General features: G+C 34.1%; 1 protein-coding gene across 1 annotated transcript; it reads left to right on the forward strand.

Moving 5' to 3' along the window:
- The first annotated feature begins 1249 nt into the window (after positions 1-1249).
- LOC145125618 (exopolygalacturonase-like) lies at positions 1250-27677 on the forward strand. The gene is made up of 4 exons (XM_079061051.1): positions 1250-1349; positions 26287-26598; positions 26684-27193; positions 27275-27677. The coding sequence occupies exons 2-4, from the start codon at positions 26293-26295 to the stop codon at positions 27557-27559; spliced, it is 1101 nt and encodes a 366-aa protein (XP_078917177.1). The 5' UTR covers positions 1250-1349; positions 26287-26292; the 3' UTR covers positions 27560-27677.

Consider the following 27677-nt stretch of genomic DNA (forward strand, 5'->3'; position numbering starts at 1 on the left):
TGATGTTTGATGTTTTTTTAGTGTTTTGAACAATGTTAGTTAACTACTTGAATTTGATGTTTTGAATTTGAACAATGGTACTTAGTTAATGTATTTCAATTGATATATGTTGGAATGTGTTTTGGATTTGTTAAAAATGCAGGAATGGCAATGTACTAAAACTGTAAAATTGAAAAAAAAAAACAAACAGTTCCTATCCCGACGACAAGTCGTCGCTATAGGTATGTCATTTGCTCCTGTTAAAACCCTATAGCGACGACTTGTCATCGTAATAGAGAAAGTCTGTGGCGAAGACATGTCGTCGCTATAGGTAATTAATAAAACTTTATTTTTTATCCCCGAAAATATGACTGACAAAACCTATCCCGACGACATGTCGTCGCCATAGGCGAAGCTATCGCGACGACATCTATACCGACGACACTATTGACCTATGCTGACACGACTATGCCGACGACTCTATACCGACGACATGTCGTCGGCATACCCTATGCCGACGACATGTCGTTGGGAGAGAGCTCGAATTCGTCGTCGCTATAGCTGGTTATTGTTGTAGTGTCCTTATATGTCCCGGTTTTAGATTGATAGGACCCGGTCTTGGAACCGGGTTTTATTTCTTTTTTCACATAGGACTCGAAGACAATAAAACTCGTTTTAAAACCGGGTTATTTAATTGATATAACAGGTCCTAACAAAAAGAATGAAAAAATAACCCTCAACGAGTACAAGTGTACCAAACATCAAAAGATGTGAACGGACAAACAAATAAGTCCCCCAGCCATTTGAAAACTAAAAGAGAAAGCTTTAAAGACAATTAAGTTAACTTGTTAGTTTCATGATCAAGCTTAACAAAGATAAATATACAAATAAAAGTGTGGCAATTACACTTCGCTCTCATGCACTTAAAAAGTCCCAAGGGAGATCCAAACTACAATATGAAACGCTTTTCCTAAGATGTTCGGTAGAATAGTGAAAAAAATGGTTCCCAAAATAAACCTTCTACCTCGAGTTAGGTCTATCATATCTCTTATATATATATATATATATATATATATATATATATATATATATATATATATATATATATATATATATATATATATATATATATATATATATATATATATATATATTTGCCTCCCATGTCATTGTAACTTCATTATGAGAATATGAAAATTTATAGCACGCAAGCATATAATAAGAACTTCTGTGAAATGGATAAACGAAACTCATTCCGGCGAGCAATATGTTGCTTGTTGTTTATAGAATTTATTGCACGGAACCATGCAGCCGTTGTCGACATAAAAACTAAAGGTGCCAAGGGAGATGGAAAAACCGATGACAGCCCGGTAAAAATGATATACATCAATTAATTTTCTGTGTTTCTATTGTCGTCTCATGATGATTGTACATATGCATCAATTAATTTTCTGTGTTTCTATTGTCGTTTGATGATGATTGTATACCTGAAAGTTGTGTTAGATTACACATCAACATTCTAGTCTATCACATTTTATCATAAAGAACAAACAGTAAAAATGGAAGCTTAGTTTGGTAATTAAATCTTTAGGTTATACTTCTTTAATTTGGTAGGTTATATATATATATATATATATATATATATATATATATATATATATATATATAGGTTTAATATATAATCATTATTAATAAGAAACCAATCGTGAGCGTTACAAATTATAATGATCAACAATCATAGGAATGGTTGTAAATTTGTGTATTAGGTTGTGTTTGGCACGCCACAGCTAGCTGATAAGCTAGCTTATTTTTCGAGCTTTTTTATGTTGTCGTGTTTGGCAAGCCAAAAAGTAGCTTATAAGCTAGCTTTTTGAAAAGCTATTTAGACTAGCTTTTTAGGAGCTTTTTTAAAATTTTCCAAATACAACCTTTAATTAATTATAGAAACACATACTCTTACATGTCCTTTATGTAATTTTATATATTTCAGCTAGTTTTTCAGCTAGTTTTACCAAACGTTATTTTTTATCAGCTAGCTTTTCAGCTATCAGCTAGCTTTTTATTTAACAGCTAGCTTTTCAGCTATCAGCTAGCTTTTCAGCTAACAGCTAGCTTTTCAGCTAGTACGCCAAACATAGCCTTATACACATATATACCGGATTTTACAATAAAAAAAAACGTTTTTTTGTTTCATTTTTAGACCATTTTTTATCGGAAAAAAATGAATATACTATTGTTCACGATTTTCCTCATTTTTCCATAGAGATCAATATTGGTATATAAAAAATAAACATTTTTTTGGAAAAAAAAAAAACTTACCTCGTTTTGTTGTTGTTGTTGTTTTTTTTTTTTTTTTTTTTTTTTTTTTCAATTTTAGGTTTATTTTTATCCCAAAAAACTATAATTACCAAAAATCTCAAATTTTTTGTCATCTATAAATAAAAATCAACATCGATAAAAAACATATTGATTTGTTCAGATTCACACTATGAATCTGATATGAACTTTAAATATTTCAATTTTAACATTCACAATTTGAATATAACTTACTATTTCAACTCTTTGATAATTCACAGATTAATTTAGTAGAATTTATATATGAATCGAAATATATTTCCATACAATTTTATAATATTTTAACATTTTGATTTCTCATAAATTAATTTTGTAAAATCAACAAATTTATTTATTCACATTGTTAATATGAACTAAATACAATTCAATTTTTTGAATTCATAATGTGAATCTGACTTACTATTATTCACACTGTGAGTCTGAATAGATTCATAATGTGAATATTAGTTGAAATTTTGATTTTCTTATATTAATATGAATCTATGTTTAATAAGTACAAAAAAAATATATGAATTTTGATATACTTATTAATTTTTTTTATAAAAATAATCTTTAACTTTTCAAAAAACAAAGGAAATGAAGCGGATGTTTTTGAAAAAAAAAGTTCATTTTTATATATCAATACATATATATATATATATATATATATATATATATATATATATATATATATATATATATATATATATATATATATATATATATATATATATATATATATATATATTGAAACAGAACAAAAAATCATGAACAATTGTATATTCGGGTTTTTTTTTTCGGTAAAAAATATGGTCTAAAAAAATTTAAATAAAAAAAGGAAGTGAATTTTGGTATAATTCGGTGAATACGTGTCCATTGTAAAAGTTTACGATCCTTCCTTTTGTCGTTGATCGCTTTAAATTTTCAACAGTTTGAATTGGTTCGTTAGTTCTTTGATCAATAATGGTTATATATATATATATATATATATATATATATATATATATATATATATATATATATGTATTAGACGTATGTCCACACGTTGGATATATATATATATTAGACGTATGTCCACACGTTGGGCCTAAGTCGAAATATATGATAAAAAAAATTGGTCATATCATATATGAATATCTAAAAGAATCACATTTAATCTAAATCTGCATAATTAATTATAAAGTAGTTATCACAGTATATGTCATCTATCAGTTATTATGTTTCCATAAAAAAAAACTAACCTACTCGTCTATTTATAATAATTATACAGTTTTTAGCACATTGATTTATCAAATATCAATAGAGGCAACCAATAACATCCATGCATTATATATAAGAATTTTAATGTTAAAACATAGGAATACCCATTTCATGCTATATGTCTTAAATTTATTATTACATGTCGAACCTTTAATTTATAAGCAAAATGTTTAAACATATTTTTTCTTGAATTATAATATTTGAAGGAGTTTCATAAGATAAAAATAGTAAGTAATCAAAAGGATTGTAGGCTTGTTTAACATGAAAGTGTGTAATCAAAATTTATATTATGCTATATGTTCAGAGGTTAATTATTACATCGAGTTTTCAATCGTTTTAATAGTAGAAAATCATATTTTACTTATTTTGTGATAAAATTAATTTATGCTCTATATTGTTAGTATTAAATTACATAAAAAATCAAAATAATCGTTATATTTTTCCAACTATTTTGATGAAAATAGATGCATGATAAGTCAAAATTGAGTTATTGTGTTTTAAACTCATCATTGTTAGAGTCAAATAATATAATATTTAATTATATTTTTTCTTAAACTGTTATTAGGAAAAAATTTGAAAGATAAAAAATGATTAATGAATTAATATTTTAACTTTAAAGAGAGGTATTTATTTTTATTATGAAAGAGCTTCTTAAGTTTGTTTACCATGAAGAAGTGAAATCAAATTTGTCATTATCATATGTCTTTTTATCTTTTTATGTCATGTTTTATCTCATCACTTATGAAACAAAATTGAAGTGAAAACAAATAACAATAAGAGACTAACACACTTGTTATCCTATCTTTATTAGATAACAAAACTCAAAGAAAAGCAAATATCTATAAACAAAGAGGCTAAAACTCTTTTTTATATACGTTTGTTCTCTTGTAATATTCATTGTGATAATTTTAAAATATGTTGCAACAATCAACAAACTTATTATATTTTCTACATTTTGTGATTTATCATATTGATATAATATAAAATGGTGATATTAAGATGACATTATTTAGTGGAAATGATTATCCAACTTAGTTTTTAACTTTCATGGGAAGTCTTAAGAAAAATTATTTTTAGTCTTTACATGTTATATATTTTAAACGGGTTTAAAATATATAATTTGGAGTCTGCCCATTTACATAAAAGTTCAATTAATTTTCTTGAACATTTATTATATAAATACAACGTTCAACTTAACTTCTTGAATAATGTTCAAAACATTCACTTAAAAAAAATTTATTACGAAGATTTGGAAAAAGTTTACATGTACCACCACAAATTATACTACAGAAAACGACATAATATAAACATGCAAGCTTAATCTTTTTACGTTTTACACTAAATTTTAAAACTTATAAGCTTAGAGTTACTCTTTAACTTTCATAGGAACTGTTAAGAAAAATTAATTTTACCCTTTGCATCTTAAATAATTTTAACGGGTTTAAAATATATAAGCAGGAGTCTTAACGTTTACATAAAACTTCAATTAATTTTCTTGAACATTTATATAAATACAACGTTCAACTTATTTTTTGAACAATGTTCAAATGTTCATTGTTAAAAAAAAGTACATTATGATTTGGAAAAAATTTACATGTACCATCATAAATTAGATTATGGAAAACAACAAAATATGAACATGCCACTAAATCATTTCTTTAAGTTTATTAACAAAATTTTATAATAACTTATAAGCTTAAATAATTATAGAAGTTGCATACATGATATCCATATATTCACTATATATATATATATATATATATATATATATATATATATATATATATATATATATATATATATATATATATATATATATATATGTGTGTGTGTGTGTGTGTGTGTTATCATTTGATCTAACACACACAAACACATACACCCCCCCCACACACACACATATATACACTAGTACAAAAAAGACCTACGGTCACACTTTCTGAAAAACGGTATGTGACACGTTTTATAAAAAGTGTGGCTAAAGGCCGCTAAAAAAATTTAGAGATTGTTTTTGGATACATTTAAATTAGTTAGTGTGTCCATTATATAGATAATCAAAACTTTAACCACACTAAATTATACCAAATGTGACAAATATTAGTCACACTCGAACACTGAGGCCATAGGTCACAATCAGCCACAGCTTTCGATTAAGATTGTCATATTTTTTTTTATGAGAGACAATAGATAAACGTATTGTGACATGAGTCAGTTGTATGTGTGTCTATAACCTGATGCCTTTTTAGTCACATAACAGACAAAGTAGCTAAAAGGTGATACATATGATCACACTAAATATTTGTGTGTCCATAGGGCGGTTCTCTACTAGTTGTACTTAGTTAACGCAAGAAAAGAAAACAAGTTAGTATTGGTTATTTATGGTCATGTACCTTTTATTATGTGTGCAAAATATGATGAATTGGCTGTGAGAAGAAACAAATATTGTGTGTAGGTAGCATTTAGTTATGATTACAGCTATTATATGTGTCTATATGTAAATATAGTTATAAAAGAACAATAATGTCTTATCGGTATAATTAGGGGTCGTTCATTGAATATGTTACTATAATTGTGTAATGTTCATTCTGGTTGTACTATTGTATTTGTAAGTTTAAAGAATAGTCTTTATAAAATGAAAATTTGTTGCTGTAAAACTGAAATTGTTTCCTGGTTAAGTTATTATACAAAAAATGACAGTTTTAGACTTTTTAGAAGACTCATAAATTTGACCATTTTTATCTTTGATATCATTTGGCAGAATAAAAAATGAACAAAAAGTTCAATCATGGCATTTTACAAAAGTACGTTGATTTTTTTGCAATTAAAGGGTTGTATAAATTAATGAAAAAAATTGAATGACAGTTTAGTAAAGTTAGAAACAATTTCTGAAAAAACCAAAAAAAAAACTAAAAATAATAAAAACAAAAACAAATAACAATATAGTTGTATTGAATAAGAGCTATAGGAAATGACCAAATTGCCTTTTTTGTCATCTATTATTTTAAATTCACCAGATAATAAACCATTAAAAATAAAAAGAATACAACTTACTTTAACAGAATAGTATGATAAATAAATGAAAAGAATACTACTTTGTCTAACATTGCATAACGAAAGTACATTGCTATAACATGCAGTTTATGTTGTAACATGTTGCAATATATTATCACTGTGAGCAACTAATGGTAGAAACAAAAGACTTCATGTATATTTCACATCACTAAAATCAAAAAGTTACAAGGAAAACAAAACAAGATTTAAAGAATCTCATAATAACAACATAGTTTCATTTGTTTTGTTCACAAAATAAAGGGCTATTTAGTAGAATCTAAAAGATTTAGATTCGAACCATTAAAAGGATTAAACCATTAAAAGGCTTGCATAATTTAGTGTTGTTTGCTAAGATTACTGAATGAATTTGCTTAATAATAAAAATTAACATTTTACCCTTATAACAAAACAACTTCAAATCAACATGTTTTAAAATCTAATGCTATATAACCATATTTTTTCTAAATAGCAAAGATTCATCAAATTACATGAAATCCTAATTACAAAATGATTGAATTAACATTCATGTTTTTAAATAAATGTTTAACACTTGGAATATTTTGGCTTGGCATGATTTCCTCCTTCCCGCATTAATAGGTGCTCTTATAAGCTTCTCATCGTTTTCATCCACTTTGAGTAACATTTCAGTTGCATTTTTCCTGCTACAAAATTTCAAAGGTTAAATTAAGCACCTCCCACCTCAATGTAACAAACCAAAATGGAACTAAAAATGCACAAGGTACTAGCACTTTTTGAATGATTGGGAAAGAATAACTTTAATTAAAGTATATTCTCAATAGCAAAATGGTAGAAACAATGTTATGACAGTATATAAGGAAACATATTCAATAACTTTCTATAATCCATAAAAAAGAGTAAATAGTCGAGAATCATTTGACATTTATTAACATCAAGTTAAATCCATTAAACATATCAAGTGATTCGTGAACAAACAAAGATTCACAATAATGATCAGATCTATGTTATTGAAAAATCAACAACAGAGCTAAATAAGCTTGCACTTCTTATGTTGATTATGAAAGTTTAACCAGAAGAAAAAGCTTACTTTGTTAACAACGAATTCAATTCCATATTATTGTGGATATAGAAAGAAAACAAAATATGTTAGTAAGAAAATAAAGATGAGTGTGTTTTTGGTACGTTGATATGGTGGGGGAGGACTACGACGATGTAGAGGGTGAGACCCCTAATATACCACCAAATCATTCTTCAATTCAACAATCAACTCTCTTCCCACCAAATCATTTACCCCTTTTTCATGATCAACGACCCTAGAATACCTTTTTTCTAGGGTTCCTTTTTCGTTGTAATGTGAGTGAAGAAGAATAATAACCCTTTGCTAAATTAAACCCTAATAACAAGACAATTTGTATATGAATACACATAGACATGTGCATCATCTCTAGAATAATTTAAACAACAATTCTACGTACCAGTTGTAGATACACAAGAAGATAGACAGGTCGAGAAAGAGACCATAAATGCGTCGATGGTGGAGGATATAGTAGTTGGAGGGAAGCATCGATCGATAGATGTTATCGTCAGATTGGAGTGCTGATTGTAGTAGAAACAGTCACTGATGACAGAAGGTATGCCACAAGCAGTGCATGGGAGAGAAAATTGTATTGTAACACACATGAGTAAAGTAGATTGAAGCAAAATGGAGTGAAAAATACGATACCATTAAGGCTCTGTGTTAGATTTAGGAGGTATTGTGGGTGGGTGTAATTAAGTATCTTTGAACATAGACGGGTGAGATGAGGGAAAACTTAGTCAAAATTTTGGGTAAGCGGGAAGTGACGCAAAAAGAGGAAAAATATGTGAAAATTTAAATTTAAACTTTTAGTTTATTAAATTCTTTTAACTTTATAAATTAGTTAAATCAAAATAATCATTTATTGGTATATATTATAATTTGTATGACAAAATATTTATAATTTTTAGTGACATTATTAATATAGATATTTTGATTTATTAAAATATTTTTTACTTATAATAGCAACCAACATATTATTTTAATGATATAAACGACTTAGTGCTTAAGGTTAAGAGCTTAAGGCTTACTAATCATTTCTTAGGGCTTAGGCTTAGGGTTCGTATTGTATGGCTTGTGACTTATGGATTACGGATAGTAATGTATGGCCTATGGCTTAAGGTTTCTGACACATGGCTTAGGGTGTATGGTTTAAGACTTGAGACTCTATGGCTTAGGGCTTATGATTTAGGGTTTATAGCTTGTTCCTTGTGGCTTATAGATTAATGATTATTTATCATGAATATGACATATCACTTAGAAATTAAGGATTTTGAATTAGAGCTTAAGAATCGCGACTTTTGGTGTGTGTGTGTGTGTATGTGTGTGTGTGTGTGTTGTGTTTAGATCAAACAACTATACGTATAAAATTGAAAACCCTAACGAGAAATAGCAAAAACATATATAGCCAAACACAAATGGTTTATAAAGAAACCATACTATAAAAGGAAGGATAAAGACAATTGAGTCTAGTCCGAAAAAATCAAAACGGTTCTGAGATTGATTCAAGATCGGTCCGAAACCATTTTTGTGCACATATAACACTAACCATTCATAAATATTAAGTAAATATTACATTATAATAACATTTCTTCATTGAGCATATATCAATACAATACATAAGAATCTAATTGCAAATTACTATCAATACATAATATGCAAAAAAAAATAACACCAATAAACAGATAAAACATAGCTTATTAGCAATTAATAACCACTAGTGACAAGTTTACTAATGAAACACTCACATAGAAAGATAGAAAAACGTATCTTCTCTACGAAAGCATGAGATGAGATGAAATTATAAAATATTTTTTTCATCAGATGAAAAATCAGGAATTACAAAAAAATATTACAAATAATGGAAATTCATATTCATCAAATTATAAAGATATATTTTACAAAAATAAATAACGAACACTATTTTCATTCCTCAAATCCATAGAGACTCAGATTAGTATAGTGCAAACTGAAAGACGAAAGTTGAAATAAATCGAAACATAAACATTAGAAACACTGGCACAAAACCAAGATTTTGTCAGAATTCTCTTGGAAAAATATAGCCACGGTTTTGCTTATTTGCATGACTAGAGGTCAATTACGAGATTGTGGTATTGCTTTAACTACATTTTAGCTAACTAAATGTGAATATTGCATACAATATTAACACCTTCATCCATAATTTTGCTAATATGTGTCTAAAATTAAGTAATTCTCATGAGAAAGATAAAAAACTATGATTGTAAATCTCTTATTGTCACACTTTATATTCTAATATGTACCTAAAGTAACCAATTATCAAAATAAAGATAAAAAACTGTAACTATAAGTGATTTGTAATCATGTTTTATATTGTAATATGCATCCAAAAGTAAGAAATTGTCATGATAAATATTAAAAATTTGACTATAAGTCATGTTTGGTGTCTAAAGGAAACCAATTGTCATGATATAGATAAAATAAACGGTGACTATAAGTCACTTACTGTCAGGCTTTTATATTTTTAAATGTGTCTAAAAGCAAACAATTATCAAGATAAAGATAATAAAGATTATGATTGTCAGTTTCTTATGCTCATACTTTTATATTTTAATGTGTGTCTAAAATTAACAAATTGTTATGTTAAAGATAAAAGAACAATGAAGATAACTACATATATGGTTACATTGTTTTTATGATAATGTATGTATAAAAGTATCCAATTATCATACTAAAGATAAAAACTCCGGCAATAAGTATTTTATAGTGATGGTTGTAAAAAATAAGTAAATACAATTATTGAAATCACTACCATATAGCCATGATTTTTCATGATGTTTAGTAACACTTTATTATATATGGCTACAAGGTATCAAAAACGATGCAAATATAGTTTACATTTAAAAAAAAAAATGACCGAATGCCTATGTCTATGGGTTTTAATCGTGACCAATTGCGCTGTTGACACTAGTGAAAGGAAACAAATGATTCAAATACAAATTCTCAACCTTTAGACACTTCCCATTGATCAAATCCAACTAGGTTTGTATGAAGTATTCGATCAAGATGAAGGGTAAAAAATATATGTAGAATTCAAATTTCACAACAAGGAAATGTGTGTTACGTTAGTTAGAGAGGAAATAGCATAATTCAATAAAATTGTATTTATTTGAGTTTCTGATATTATAATTAACCCTTTACAAGGAAATGTTTAATTCTTTGAGGTGTTGTTTTAAAGTACACACACAAGGTCTTCAATAAAATTCATCAAAGATGCCCAATTAGTGTTCTTAAGGATTAAGAATAAGGGTTGCTACATTTTAAGTAGGTTTATACGGGAATTTAGTTATGTGACAGGTAGGGCGAATCTTGGATAACTTTGTCGCATACAATAATGTTCTCTAAATGATGATCATAAGTTTTTAAATTTAGTCTATGGACTATCATGATGCAAGGAATACTGAAACAACAAGGTTTTGGCTTCCAGTTGTTGTAGAGAGGCCTAAATGTATGGATAAATAATGGTTTAAGGAACAAGAAGACAATTCCCATTATACAATATTATTATTGCCTTCAGACAAAGATCTTTATAACGTTTTTGATAAGGAAATTGTATCAAGTTAATGGCAAAGGCTTGAGTAATTGTATACAGACAAATCTTTAACAAATAACATTTTGTATTTTCTATATTTGTTTACCCTAACAATGAATGGGGTTTCAATCTTAAAATACCGTTTATATATTGAATTAAACTTAATCTTGATGGATTTGAATAATGTTTAGGTAAGGACTTCATGAATTCATTATTTGTTGACCGGGATATAATAACGTTTTATTTAGTTCGATTAAGCTTGCATTATAATGACTTAATGATCATAGCTTCATGGTGTGTTATCAAGTCTAAATCTGTAGGGGTTGGTTGAATGGCTAAATTCAGGATAAAATGATTTCCTTAAAAGATAATGAAAGTTCAAGGTCTAAGGGTAAAATTCACAACCTAGAATATGTTTGTTACAAATATGATGAAATTGATCATTGGAAGAATGAGTGATTATAGAACAAGAGAAAATGGTTATACTTTGAGAATGGTGGTACAAATTAAGGAAGAAGTGGTACTAATGGTATCCAATTGTAGATTTGAAAGGACCGATCTTGGATATTGGTTGTTCATTTCACATGTGGCCAAACAATGGTCTGTTACCTAAGTATCGGGAATTTGATACATGGAGTGTATTGATAGGGTACAATGCACATTAAATGGTGGTAGGCATTGGTTCATATACGTCTGAATGAATGATGAAGTATTAAGGACTCTCACAAATGTTGTAACATCCCAAAATTCAAGGCCAAAAATTTCTTTTAAAAACATTACTAAATCATAGTGTAAAGCCATAAAAACATACAAAAAGGGTTTATATGACAAATCATAGTTTCATTTCCAAAACACTTGTTTAATTATCAGAGTAGAACATCCCAGGTTAACTTGCCATGGTGTGTGCACTGCAACCCTCCCGAGCTCCTTTTCTGAAAACTGGATACCTGAAACCAAAACTGAAAACCGTAAGCACGAAGCTTAGTGAGTTCCTCCATCGTCCACATACCATACAATCATATAGCATACATACTGTCAGGCATTTCTGGGGTGCCCGACCTACCCGGTACGGCCATTCTGGGGTGCCGACCTACCCGTACGGCCATTCTGGGGTGCCGATCTACCCATGCGGCCATTCTGGGGTGCCGTCCTACCCGTGTCAAGCCATTCTGGGGTGCTGACCTACCCTTGTCGAGCCATTCTGGGGTGCTGACTACCCTTCGGTCCTAACAACCGAACCTCGGGGACTATTTCACCCCTACTACTACTATCACATATATCATAGCATAATCTACTGTCAGACATATTTGGGGTGTCCGACCTACCCTTTGGTCCTAACAACCGAATCTCGGGGACTATTCCCCCTCCTACTACCTCTAGCTCATACAACGTATCATGCTAGCTGCTAAACATATCATAACATACTGTTAGGCATATCTGGGGTGCCTAACCTACCCTTCGGTCCTAACAACCGAACTCTATCACTATCACATATCATATCACGCTAGCATATAACATATCAGGTAGTAGCAACACAGATGAATATCACAAAGACAAACATCTAACATACGATCCCAACCGGTGGGCCGACATTGTGGCCGTAGACCCACCGCTACTGGAAGGTAACTCACCTCGCACTGCTGATCTTGCTGATGATCCTCTGGCTGCTGTCCAACCACTTCCTGAACCGCTGCTCCACTAGCTCTCTGAGCTACTAATACCAATAAAACACTTAGTTCCAAACTGAACTCTAGAAGTCAACTAAGTTAACTCTGGTCAAAGTCAAAGTCCTGGTCAAAGTCAACCTTCCAGGTCAACCCTACTCGCCGAGTCTGCCTACTGACTCGCCGAGTTCATACGCTCATAATCCTTTCATTCGCGACTCGACTCGCCGAGTCTACCGATTTCCGAGTCCTGACCTGACCAGCTCACTGAGTCCCCACTCGACTCACTGATCCGAGTCTTAACTCGAAGGGCTTGGGGGTTTCGCGACTTGACTCGCCGAGTCCAAGAACGGACTCGCCGAGTCCAAGGCAATCTTCGACAGACTCGCCGAGTTGTTCTTCCAACTCGTCGAGTTCCTGCCTATCTTCATCCAACTCGCCGAGTCCACCCATGTGACTCGCCGAGTAGCTTCAGCTCTTAATCCATACAGTGGCTTTTCGAGCCATGCAGGGGCTCCAAACTGTAGATCCACACTTCTAAGGCCCATCTTTCACGTAAAGTTGCAAAATTTACGTGAAACCAAGATTCTATAGGCTTAAAACACTCTAAACTAGGGTTTAAGACAAAGAGGCTTAACAATCAACCCATAGACTGATGCTTTATGATTCTCTAGGCCAAGATACACTTAGATCTGAAGTAGCAACTTCAGATCTGGGCTTCTAACTCGAAATGGTTCTCGAACTTGCCCTAAAAGCCCCAAATCTCAAGTTAAAGGTTGATTTATATGCAAAAGAGTGAAGATAGCGACTCATTACCTTCAAATGCTCTGGAAAATCCCACAAACTCTGGATCTACTGCCAATCCTTGAATCCCCAGTGGTTCCCTTCTTCCTTCTTCCTTCAAATCACCCAAAATGGCAAGAAAGCTTGAATGTGCAACAATGGAGGCTTAGGGTTTCGTATTCTGGATAAGAGAGGCTATAAGGAACCCTAATGGAGAGAATAAGACGCTTAAATAGTGCCCAAAGTCCCGGATTTAGGGTTTCCCTCTTCAGACCGGACTCGCCGAGTCCTCTTTGCCGACTCGCTGAGTCGGTTACTTAATCGATTCCCCGGATCCCGCTCCGACTCGTCGAGTTCCTCCCTGGACTCGACGAGTTGACCTTTTGACTTAGGGTTTTCTTTCCTTTCTTGGCCTTTCTGATTCTGGGTGTTACAACACTCCCCCGCTTAAACTAGACTTCGTCCTCGAAGTCTGTCACGACCAACTACCTTACCAACTGGTCGCCACTTACCACAAGGTACACACTCCACCCCTTTCGATCCAAACCTTGAAGATGCCATTTTTCAGAATAACCCGTTACTTAGAACCTTCGAGTACAACACTTTATCCAACCGGTAATCAAACCAATACTCCTGATACACTTACCCTTGATTCGCAAGGGGTTTACTCTTTTACCCTACACTGTCATTGGACTTTCTAAGGCACTTTCCACAAGCAACAACCTTCCCAATTTCCTTCGAGGATCAATCCTCTGCCGAAACCGCAATTCCGGCCACGCCCAGTGCCGGCCATCATACCAATACTCGCGGAATAACCCCCCATACAATGCTCCCATACTGAGTCCTCCACCCAATCGGGAGAATTCAAACAACCCTTCGGGTAGCAGGTCCCTCTCTGCTACGTTTAAGGCTCAGACGAGAACGACGTCACCGAGCCCAAATCCTTTATTTTGAGATCATCCGATCCCGCGATGAGCAGCTTATCATCATCCGATCCGCTCACGGCTTTTCATACCGAATCCTTTACCATCATTCCTACCTGTAGTCCTATTGACTCCCATCCGCCTACGGGATGAACCGAGACCGCCCTGGTCCCAACTGATCTGCCATTACCCGGAATGCCGGTCTCCCTCATGCTACCTCGGAGATACGGGCCCTCGCCCACATTCCACGAACTAAGATACTAATTACTGCCATGGCTTACCTGCAGCCTTATGCCACTCTTGGTCTCCAATGACCTACCGCCTTCCGGGCCCAAACAATATGTGGCCTGCTCACATCCGGGCGGCTACCCCATCCTGAACTTAACTATCTGAAAACTCTGCCACTGAATCACACACCTGATACATTCGCACTTAGCGAATAGGGACCGACGAATGCTATGGGTCACCCCGTAGTCTTACTATACCCGCTCTGTCCACTAGTGAATGCTATGGCCACCCACATAGTCTTACAACACTTCTGCGCTGCCAGCCAATTAAAGCTACGGGCCACCCCGCAGTCTTGCTAAACCAATGCTACGGGCCACACCGCAACCTAACTATACTCACATACGATTGCTACGGGCCACACCGCAGCCTTACTATACTAATGCTACGGGCCACACCGCAGTCTTACTAAACTAATGCTACGGGCCACACCGCAGTCTTACTAAACTATTGCTACGGGCCACACCGCAGTCTAACTATCCTCACATACGATTGCTACGGGCCACACCGCAGCCTTACTATACTAATGCTACGGGCCACACCGTAGTCGCACCACACTTCAACGCTATCTGCTAACCATCGCTACGGACCGCCCCGTAGTCTTACCATACCTCTCTTACTATCTGACCACTGGCGAATGCTACGGCCATCCGGTAGTCTGACAACACTTTCCCACACCGGCTAACTGGTAGTGAATGCTACGACTAACCCATACTCGATCATACAAGCACAATCTAGTACCCCCAAGCGGTACTCTTGTCCCAACTGGAACTCCCAACCGATTCCTCTACAGTCTGCTACCAGACATCTTGAGAATGAGGTCTCACAATTGGCAACTTTTTCCAAACTTCCCACTCACACTGTCCTCAATTCATACAGCCACCTGGGCCGTCTTTCTCCCTGACAGGAGAGCGAAACTTTTCCTAGTTTCAAAACCTCTTCAGCGCCCATAGTATGATTGTTTCTCCCCCACTTAGCCTCAGCTAAGTCTTTACTGAGCGCGAAAACCCGAGGATTTCCATTCCTTCCTCTCTTGCACAAAAGGGCATGATAACTACCATCGCCTTGATGTCGCTAGCGATCCATCGCTAGTCTACTCCTAATACCGAACGATCATCGAATACTAGACAAACACCTCCTGCATCCCCGATCCTGAAAATCCCCTGATCTCCAACTAATGCCCTTAAGGTCCGAATAACTACTGCTCCGGGCAACCTCCTCGGTGATACGCCACTTCCTTTGATGCTTCCGAAAGCCATCCCAAACGCCAAGACTAGAACCATCAAACCCTGATGATGGTAGCTGACTACTCCCTGAACCATTTTCAACCGTAACCGAGATGATACTGGACACTTCGAACCCGAAGTGAAAGATGACCTACACTAGCTACTAATAGCTCCTGGTATGCAATTGGCATATGCCAATTCCAAAATACAATCCGAATACAAGCAGAGAGACAAATCATACATAAAATCGCCTGAGTCCGGGGTAAGAACTTCCCTATTTCGCATAGAAGTGAAAATAGCCATAGATACGTACCTGTAACATTCCCTGCTGTAATCCAGATCTCCCGCATCTGTAACTACATGGCCCTACCCTCTCGCCCATCAGTAATCCTCATAGCCGTTGGGGAAGACGCACTCCCTGCTCCTCTCCTCATCGTCGGGCAGTCATCCCTCTTGTGGCCCACCTGATTGCAGTGAAAACATAATGGGCTTGCCCCCTGTGGGCAATCCCTGCTGACGTGACCATCACTGCCACACTTGTAACAGCCTAAACCCCTGGAACGACAAACTCCCTCGTGCGGTTTCCCGCACGTGCTGCACTGACTTCGGACCTGCCGACCTGCTAATCTCTGATCTGAAGTCTTGGGTCTCTTCCCGGGACCCTTCAAAGTATAGGTCTGATCTGACCTCCTCTTCGCAATGTGCTCCAGATCGATCTCCCTTTCCTGCGCCCTGGCAATCATAGAGCCCAGGGTCGGGCATGCCGAGAAGTTGACATGCTCCCGAATATCAGCTCTCAACATGTCATGATAATGGGTCCTCTGCATCTCATCATTCCCTGCATACTGAGGCACCAATAAGGCCCTCTCCCGAAACTTGGCGGTAATCTCCGCCACCGACTCTGTCGTCTGTCTTATGTCTAGGAATTCTCTGGCCAGCTGCTGAAGCTCCACCGCCAGCACAAACTCCGCCCTAAACCTAGTCACAAAGTCTGACCAGGTCATAGCCTCGACGCCCGAGGCTCCCAATGAGTCACTAACTGACTCCCACCAATCTCTGGCTCGGTCTCTCAAACATCCCACCGCAAAGCGGACCTTCGACCCCTCCGGGCAGAAGCTCGTCAACTGTGCAGACTCAATGTCTGCGATCCATCTTCTGGCAGCAACGAGGTCCTTCACCCCGTGAAAATCCGGCGCACCACTCCCTCTGAAGTCCTTGAAGGACAGCGTGCGCGTACTCGCCTGGCCAGACGCCAAATCACTTCTGAAAGCTCGGAGGCGATCCTCCATCAGCTCAATGATCCCCTCCTTGATCGACCCGAAAATGACCGGGGTTGCCTCAAGGATGCCTCTCGTAATCTCAGATGCGATGAACTCGCGTAACCCATCATCAACTTGTTCGGATCCCGCGCCCGAACCTGATCCTGAACCGGATCCTGATCCTCCTGCTCCGTGTCGCGTGGTCACCATGCTGAAAATACATACTCCCGAGAGGTTTAACACACTCTCCAAGGTTCCCGGTCTTATCTTGGCCTTTCTCGAATCGAGTACGGATCCTCTGCTTTCAGTAGTACGGGCCCATACTACCTTCCACATCTATCCGTACTTTCCTCAAGAACTGCTTTGACTCCACCAGGTCCCTTTCTTTACTACTACTACTGCGCCCAGTACTATCTCATCCTAGGCTTACCCTAGGGAAACCGCTGACTCAACTCAAACCAATCCTCAGCTGCTGAAGGCCTCCTTGTGATGCCAATTAGCCATCACCTGAATACCATCACATGTGATGAGGCTCAGATAATCCTTCGAGTAAAAGACTCGTGCCTACAACGGTTAGACTCCAACGAGAGCTGCGCAATAGGGCCAAACCCAGCACTCTGAGATTATTCAACCCTGATCACATGTGACGTGGCGTATTCACCTAATGGCTAACTCCCACCACTCGGAATTCCCACAATGCAAAAAGCAAGCAGCATTCAGACAAGGGAAAAATCTAACCATAACATACTCAAGCAATCATATTCTCATACCAAGAATCTGTACTAGCATGCAACATAATCTCATATACTCAGGCATAACCTAAACAGGCTACTCTACTACTGTCTAATCAGTACTATCATGCAGCTCAAAGCACATATAACAGGCACATAAGGCATCCTCCCTAGATCCTTAGTCCTAATCTAGCATGCAGTTCTAATAATCATATCATAACATGACTTGTATGGGTATCTTGGGGTACTTACTTGAGCTCGGCTGATTGCATGCACCACACCCTTTTCTCTTTCCAAAGTTCATTTTTGCTTTCTCTAAAACCCTTTTCTTTCCTCAAAAACCCTTTTATAATTATGGTCTTTCTTTTTAAAAATCTTATACCACTTCCTCAGTTTGAGTTCAGACACACCCGAGAGTGTGCCCGAATCCCTCAAACTAAGGCTCTGATACCAACTTGTAACATCCCAAAATTCAAGGCCAAAAATTTCTTTTAAAAACATTACTAAATCATAGTGTTAAACCATTCAAACATACAAAAAGGGTTTATATGACAAATCATAGTTTCATTTCCAAAACACTTGTTTAATTATCAGAGTAGAACATCCCAGGTTAACTTGCCATGGTGTGTGCACTGCAACCCTCCCGAGCTCCTTTTCTGAAAACTGGATACCTGAAACCAAAACTGAAAACCGTAAGCACGAAGCTTAGTGAGTTCCCCTATCGTCCACATACCATACAATCATATAGTATACATACTGTCAGGCATTTCTGGGGTGCCCGACCTACCCGGTACGGCCATTCTGGGGTGCCGACCTACCCGTACGACCATTCTGGGGTGCCGATCTACCCATGCGGCCATTCTGGGGTGCCGTCCTACCCGTGTCAATCCATTCTGGGGTGCTGACCTACCCTTGTCGAGCCATTCTGGGGTGCTGACTACCCTTCGGTCCGAACAACCAAACCTCGGGGACTATTTCACCCCCTACTACTACTATCACATATATCATAGCATAATCTACTGTCAGACATATCTGGGGTGTCCGACCTACCCTTCGGTCCTAACAACCGAATCTCGGGGACTATTCCCCCTCCTACTACCTCTAGCTCATACAACGTATCATGCTAGCTGCTAAACATATCATAACATACTGTTAGGCATATCTGGGGTGCCTAACCTACCCTTCGGTCCTAACAACCGAACTCTAAGGCCCATCTTTCACGTAAAGTTGCAAAATTTACGTGAAACCAAGATGCTATAGGCTTAAAACACTCTAAACTAGGGTTTAAGACAAAGAGGCTTAACAATCAACCCATAGACTGATGCTTTATGATTCTCTAGGCCAAGATACACTTAGATCTGAAGTAGCAACTTTAGATCTGGGCTTTATGATTCTCTAGGCCAAGATACACTTAAAGGTTGATCTATATGCAAAAGAGTGAAGGTAGTGACTCATTACCTTCAAATGCTCTGGAAAATCCCACAAACTATGGATCTACTGCCAATCCTTGAATCCCCAGTGGTTCCCTTCTTCCTTCTTCCTGCAAATCACCCAAAATGGCAAGAAAGCTTGAATGTGCAACAATGGAGGCTTAGGGTTTCGTATTCTGGATAAGAGAGGCTATAAGGAACCCTAATGGAGAGAATAAGACGCTTAAATAGTCCCCAAAGTCCCGGATTTAGGGTTTCCCTCTTCAGACCGGACTCGCCGAGTCCTCTTTGCCGACTCGCCGAGTCGGTTACTTAATCGATCCCCGGATCCCGCTCCGACTCGTCGAGTTCCTCCCTGGACTCGACGAGTTGACCCTTTGACTTAGGGTTTTCTTTCCTTTCTTGGCCTTTCTGATTCTGGGTGTTACAAATGTTCGATAAATTATTAGGTTAAATGGAACATGATATCGTTGGATGTTTTGGACACAAAATTGTTTGAGTGTTTGGGTTTGGGAGGGGGTGTATAGGGTTTATAAATATGTCTTTGTATCCATGTAAGGATGGTTAAATTCCTCGATTACTGTTCTTGAGTGTAAACCATATTGAGCTATGTTACAGTTTAAGTTTATCAGGAAATTTCTTAGATGGATCATTTGTGTCTATTGAAAAGGTTGATGGTTCATTAAGTGATTTCTCCACATATGTTGGATAAGATGGAGCGTATCTCCAAAGTGGGTGGGGCGAGAAAGATTTGTGGGGGAGTTATCAGACAGAAATATGGATTGATTTTAGGTCTAAGTGAAAGTGTCTTTTTGTAGGTTACGACTAACAAATAAACTCAATGGGACTTTGGAAAGAATTAGGGTTAGTTTTGTAATTCACTATCTAAAGAACATGTCTTGGAGTTTTCTATAAGAACTCATAATACTAAATTTTCTAGAATGAAATCAAGAAGCAAGTTTCTTTTTCATTTCCTTATTGTTGTTATGTCCATCTCCAAACACCTTAAATTCCCCAAATACCACAAGTTTAGCTAAGATCCTTACTGAGATTAGAAATTGAATTCTACACATATCTCCGCTAAACTTAACTTCCCCACGGAACCATACTTTTTGTGTCTCTAAGTATGTTTGAATTTGGTGCTATAAATAGTCTCATATACACACATTTTATATTTACTTCAAAACATAACAACAATAAAACTTAAGTTGTGAATAACGTTTTTATGCAAATATTATAACAAATAACTAGAAGGTTTATCAACAAAACTCGACATACCTGATGTTACTTGATGATTTATCTATAAAATTCAGATCTGCTGCTAGTCATCATCAGATGTACCACACACACCAAATCCATACATGAAATGCATCAAATACATATAATATAATGCATATTTGGTGTTAGGAAGCAGATCTGGCATTTAGAACTTTGTTGATCTCTAGATCTAGTTCAGTAGTCCTAGAAGAAAGCGACATGGTGGTTTGTAGGTAGTAGGAGACATGCGGATGTAATGTTCTGAAAATGCATAAACACATTAGATTTGGTGAGATCTGATGCGTATATGGTGGTGCACCGTAAAATAGAGAGAGCGATGGATGTGGTTATAGATCGGGTGAAGTGGAAGTAGAGGATGTCAAAGGCAAAGTCTCCAGAGAAGCCAACGTCGGTGGAGTTGAAGAAGTTATAGATTAGAGAAAAGTATATGAAGATTAAGTTGATGCAGTGGTGGAACCACTAGTGGTTACTATGAAATGCTCTATACACACCAGATCTACGCTTAAAATTGCACCAAACACATCAGATCTGTCTAGATATGAGAAATCATTGTCTTTGGCTTCACGTCTGAGAGGATGATGTCGGTTGGTGACTTTTCTGTTGGTCTAAGGTGATGAGGCGATGATGACGACATTTTTAACACTTACAGAGGACAGCGGTTGAAGACGAAGCACAAATCACATTTCTGAAGGTGTAGAAGACCGACATCGAGAGTTGCGGTGACGATTCGATGGTGATAGCGGTAACTAGAATCGACGGTTACCGATCAGGTGGTGCTTTAATGTTGTCGGTGACAACAGGTACCAGAGCAGCAACGGTGGTGACAATCATCGGAGGTCGGGTGGCCACCGTTGACGGTGGTGGTGGTGGACATCACTGGTAGTAGAAATCAAAGTGAGAGATTTGTGTGATTGAATCAGGTTAAGAGGAGAGAGAGAGAGAGAGAGCGAGAGAGAGAGAGAGAGAGAGAAAGAGAGAGAGAGAGATCAAATCTAGATCAAGATCTGATTTTGAGATATAATGAGTTATGTGTATGTAAGAATGAGTGTTTTAATAAAAAAGTGTTAGTGGAATAGACAAAAATACCCTTCATAAAAATGGTTGTTAATTGGTTCTTAACCTTTAATGGTTCACATTTAATATTTTACATCTCTCTGTCTGTCTGTCTGTCTCTCTCTCTCTCTCTCTATATATATATATATATATATATATATAAAAGTAGGTTCATGCGAAAACATAAATATCCTGCGAAAACGCGAAAACATATTTTATCTTATAAAAATCAAACACAAGTACTATAAAAATTAAATTTATTAGCAATAAATTAATGATAATAAGTTTATATTGGATTGTGTTATGATAATATAGATTTAAAGACGATTTTATCAACTATTTTTTTTTCACGTTCTTGACCACTTTTAAATTTATGTTTTCATAATAAAAATATCAAAACTCATATTTTGCAAATATGAAATAACTTCTCATGTGTAATCGATTATCATCATGTAGTTCAAAGTTTGGATGAATTATTGTCCAAAATATAAGGTTGAGGTGGCAAAATCTCATAGTTTTTTCTTGTTTTCTTGTTTTCGCAAATTATATGCATTTTCGCATTAACCCTCCCCTATATATATATATATATATATATATATATATATATATATATATATATATATATATATATATATATATATATATATATATATATATATATATATATATATATATATTAGAAACTTCAATAGAGAACCGTTATTAATCAAGGAATCAATGAACCAATCTAAAATGTCCAAATTTAAAGCGATTAACGGCAAAATGAAGGGTTGTACAATTTTACAACGGACTTGCATACACCGGATTATACCAAAACCACTTTTTTTTAGTTTAATTTTTCATAACATGTTTCTTATCGGACAAAAAAAAACCGAATATACCATTGTTCATGGTTTTCCGTATTGTTGTCATATTTTTTTCGAAAAAAATTTATAAATACATCAATATTCATATTTTTTATACTATTTAAACATAGATTCATATTTATGTAAAAAATCGAAATTTATGTTCACATTCACATTGTGAATCTGTCAGATTCACAATATGAACAATAATAAGTAAGATTCACATTGTGAATTTTGAAAACAGAATTAAATATAAAGAGATTAGATTTACAATATGAATAAATACATTTGTTGATTTTACAAAACTAATTTATGAGTAATCAAAATATTAAAATATTATAAGATTATATGAAAATATATTTTGATTCATATGTATATTTTACTTAATTAATTTGTGAATGATTAAAAAGTTGAAATAGTAAGTCAGATTCATATTGTGAATGTTAAACCTAAAATATTTACAGTTCAAATTCACAATGTGTATCTGAACTGGCCGTGTTTTTTTTTATTTAATCCATGTTGCTATTTATTAATAGAGGACAAAAAAATTAAGATTTTTGGCATAATTAGTTTTTTTGAATAAAAATAAACCTGCATATTGAAAAAAAACAAAAAAATGAAGTGAGTTTTTTTTTCGGAAAAAAAGTTTGATTTTTATATATAAAAACATGATCTCTATGGAAAGAGGACGAAAAATTATGAACGAATTTATATTTGTTTTTTTCGATAAAAAACATGAACTAAACAAAATTTAAATGAAAAAAAATATATTTTTGGTATAATCTGCTTTATATGCGTCCAACGTAAAAGTGTACATATATTCTCTTGGGCGTTGATCAGTATGATTTTCGACGCACACAATTGATTCCTTAGTTAGTTGTTAATAATGGTTATATATATATATATATATATATATATATATATATATATATATATATATATATATATATATATATATATATATATATATATATATATATATATATAGAGAGAGAGAGAGAGAGATTTTCTAATATGTACCGTAAGGGTACATATTAGAAATATTAATTGAAGTATTAATTATAAAAATATTACAATAATTAAATGTGATAAACATTAATTATGTGTAATATTACCATAATTAAATATAAAATACATTAATTATAAATAATAATATATGTATTTAATATTTATGATATTTAATTATGGTAATATTTCCCATAATGAACACTTCAATTAATGTTTCTTTTATATATATATATATATATATATATATATATATATATATATATATATATATATATATATATATATATATATATATGGCTGTCATGTACCTAAGCTTATACATAGAACCCTCCAAACAATATAGTTTTGATCTATTTATATCCAAACTAATCATGATATATCTTTTACTATTCTTCCTTAATCATGCGACTTACGAAATCGGTCAAATTTATATTCTTTTTCTTCATTATGTCTAAAAATTTATAGCATTCAAAGTCATGACCATTTAATCAACCCTACTAAAATCTAAATGAAAACTAAAAGAATAAAAGATAAAAGAAGAACATCTCATAATTCAATCAAAATTAAGAGAAAATGAAATTTGATTTGTTTTGTTTAAAACTACGTTGTTTAACAACCGAAGGTTAGTTATATACCAGCCACATATTCACTTTTCCATATATATATATATATATATATATATATATATATATATATATATATATATATATATATATATATATATATATATATATATATATAGGGTTAGGTTCATGTGAGACGACCTAATTTTATGAGACTGTGAGACGCAATCCTAGCCACTTATTTAGTAGATAAAAAAACATTTTTAAAATGAAAAATAATTGAAAATTTTTGAAATTTTTTTTATAAATATTATTTTCGGAATTTATATTTTCCAAAAAAAATAAATAAATAAAAAATAAATAAATAAAGAATATATTTTTTTTACATATTCTAGTAGAATATTAGAATATTCTACATATCTGAAAAATCTAATACAATATTCTAACATTCTAAAAAGAACATTAGAATATTTACAGTGTAATATTTTATTAGAATATTTAACGTATTTTTCAAAAAAACGGTATTTTTTTTTATTATTTTTATTTTATTATTATTTTTTTAGGTAATTAAAGTTCCGAAAATTATAATTAAAAAAAGAATTATTTGATTTTTCCTTTTATTTTGCATTTTAAAATTATTTTTAAATTTGGTCTCACGGTCTCACAAAATTAGCATGGTCTTAAATGAACCTGAACATATATATATATATATATATATATATATATATATATATATATATATATATATATATATATATATATATATAGGGCTAGGTTATTTTGTTTCTTACATTTATTGTGTGCTACAATGCACCAATAGAAATTTAGTAAATTAAATAAATATAGATATTAAATGATTTTCATAATTATATGTATATTAATAGATATCCATAATTATAATTCTCTTTTTATGAAAACTAATTAAATCCGTCATTAATGTCAGCAATAACATTCTTTCAGAATGAATGCGCATCTAGGTTTTTATAGATGAGTTCGTATTTTGTTTTAGGACTCACTCACTTAAAATACAATAAAGTTGCATGGAATATGAAGAACGATAGTGTATTCTACTAGAATACACTCTAATTCTGCTGGAATACACTCTCATTGTTCTAGATATTAATTAATTCTGAAAGAATATTATTGTTGACATTAATGACGAATTTAATTAGTTTCCATAAAAATGAGTTATAAGTATGGATATCATTTAATATATATATAATTAATACTAAATTTTTATTAGTGTATTGTAGCACACAATAGATGTGAGAAACATTTGAACCTCTATATATATATATATATATATATATATATATATATATATATATATATATATATATATATATATATATATATATATATATATACACACACGTTGCATTAATGTGTGTAGTTCTTGTCCACGCTTTGTTAGGAGTTCCTCCTACAAATTTGTATATACAAGAACGATTTCATGGTTTTCCATGAATTGAGAAAAAAAAATTTGGATAATGTTTTTTTGATATGTATCATTTTTTTAGGTAGCGAATTTGTACATAATATTTTTAGTTATATACAATAATTTATACATTAAATGGTCTAGAAAAGATTATGTACCACTTTTTTTCTTTTTAAGATTTGATGGGTAAAGAAAAAAAAAATAAAACCAAACGTTTGTGCGTAGAGAGTTGTACTAATTAACTTACATCTCCACAACTATACATAAATTGGACCATATATATAACCATTATATACCCAAATAGGGTGAAGCACAAATATTAAGCAACAAAATGTATATATTTACACACACAAAATATATATACCTTCTTTTAACGGCAAGTGTAGTGGGATTTGAACCCACGACCTTTTAGAGAAACTACAACTTGAGTTAGGCGCTTTAGACAACTCGGCCATCCGGACATTTATATATGTTGGTGTGTGTGTGTGTGATATGTTTATTAAGAAGTCTTAGAAGTTACTGATCGTTTATATTTGATGATGGGTTGAAATTAGGCGATAATGGCTGCTTGGAAAGAAGCATGTGCAGCAGCAGCACCAAGCTCTGTGTTGATTCCAGCAGGGACGTATTTGGCAAATCCTCCGATTGACTTGAAGGGTCCATGCAAGGCTGCGATTGAAATCAAGGCAACCGGAGCCACCCTGAAGGCTCCACCTGATACAACAGTGTTCAAAACGGACTATTGGATCAGCATCGTGGGAGTTGATAAGTTGACTATGACCGGTGGTACCTACGATGGGCAAGGCCAACAAACTTGGAAGTCTGTCAAATGCCATGATTCTAAGGCAACATGTCAAATTCCAGTGGTAAGTGTTCTCTCTTTTCATTTTTAAAATTTTGAACTTGTTGAGTGTTGTGTTGTCATGCCAACCTTTCTCTGTTGTTTCTCAGAATATCAGATTGACTAAAGTTACAAATTCAGTGTTGAATGGTGTAACATCTGCGAACAGCAAATACTTCCACATGAATGTATTGCATTGTAACAATACCAGACTTGATCATGTTACCATTGATGCACCGGGAAACAGTGTCAACACAGATGGAATTCACATCGGTAGGTTAAGCGGTCTCAATATCACAAACTCAGTCATAAAAACGGGTGATGATTGCATATCTTTTGGAGATGGAAGCAAGAACGTCCATATTGAGAAAGTCACATGCGGACCAGGACATGGTATTAGCGTCGGAAGCTTGGGGAAATACCCAAATGAAGAACCTGTACAAGGAATCTTTGTCAAGAACTGCACCATCACGAACACTACCAATGGAGTCAGGATCAAGAGCTGGCCTTCTTCTCCACCAAACACCGCCAGTGACATCCACTTCGAAGATATCATCATGAACAAAGTGGCAACTCCCATATTGATCGATCAAGAATATTGCCCTTGGAATGCTTGCAAGGTATTAAACATGTATACCTCATCACTTACAATAGTGTTATTCACATAGAAAATTGATTATATATTTCCTTATGAGTATTAGAAAGGAGCTCCATCAAAAGTTAAGCTAGCGAATGTGACCTTTAGGAGGATCAAGGGAACATCAACTACTAAGGTGGCAATTAGGCTTATTTGCAGCTCAGGGTTTCCATGCGACACCGTGGAGTTGTCAGATATTAATTTGACGTACTCAGGAGGAGCTGCCACCGCTGAGTGTGCTCACATTAAACCAAAAATCGTCGGTGCAGTTGTCCCTCCTGCTTGTCCAGCTGGTGCCAAGCATCTACACGATGATGATCTCAACCATCGACCCGCCAAGCAGATGTGAGCATAAGTGGCGGTAGAATTCTGGGAGAAAATAAGTAGGCGCAAAAAAACTACCCTGCCATGCATCTACAGAGACCGAGAGACGTACCTGTTGGATCTTTTCATATTCTATATTTCTG

Source organism: Lactuca virosa, chromosome 7 (assembly GCF_052849685.1).
Source record: "Lactuca virosa cultivar CGN04683 chromosome 7, Lactuca_virosa_CGN04683_v6, whole genome shotgun sequence".
NCBI lineage: Eukaryota > Viridiplantae > Streptophyta > Magnoliopsida > Asterales > Asteraceae > Lactuca > Lactuca virosa.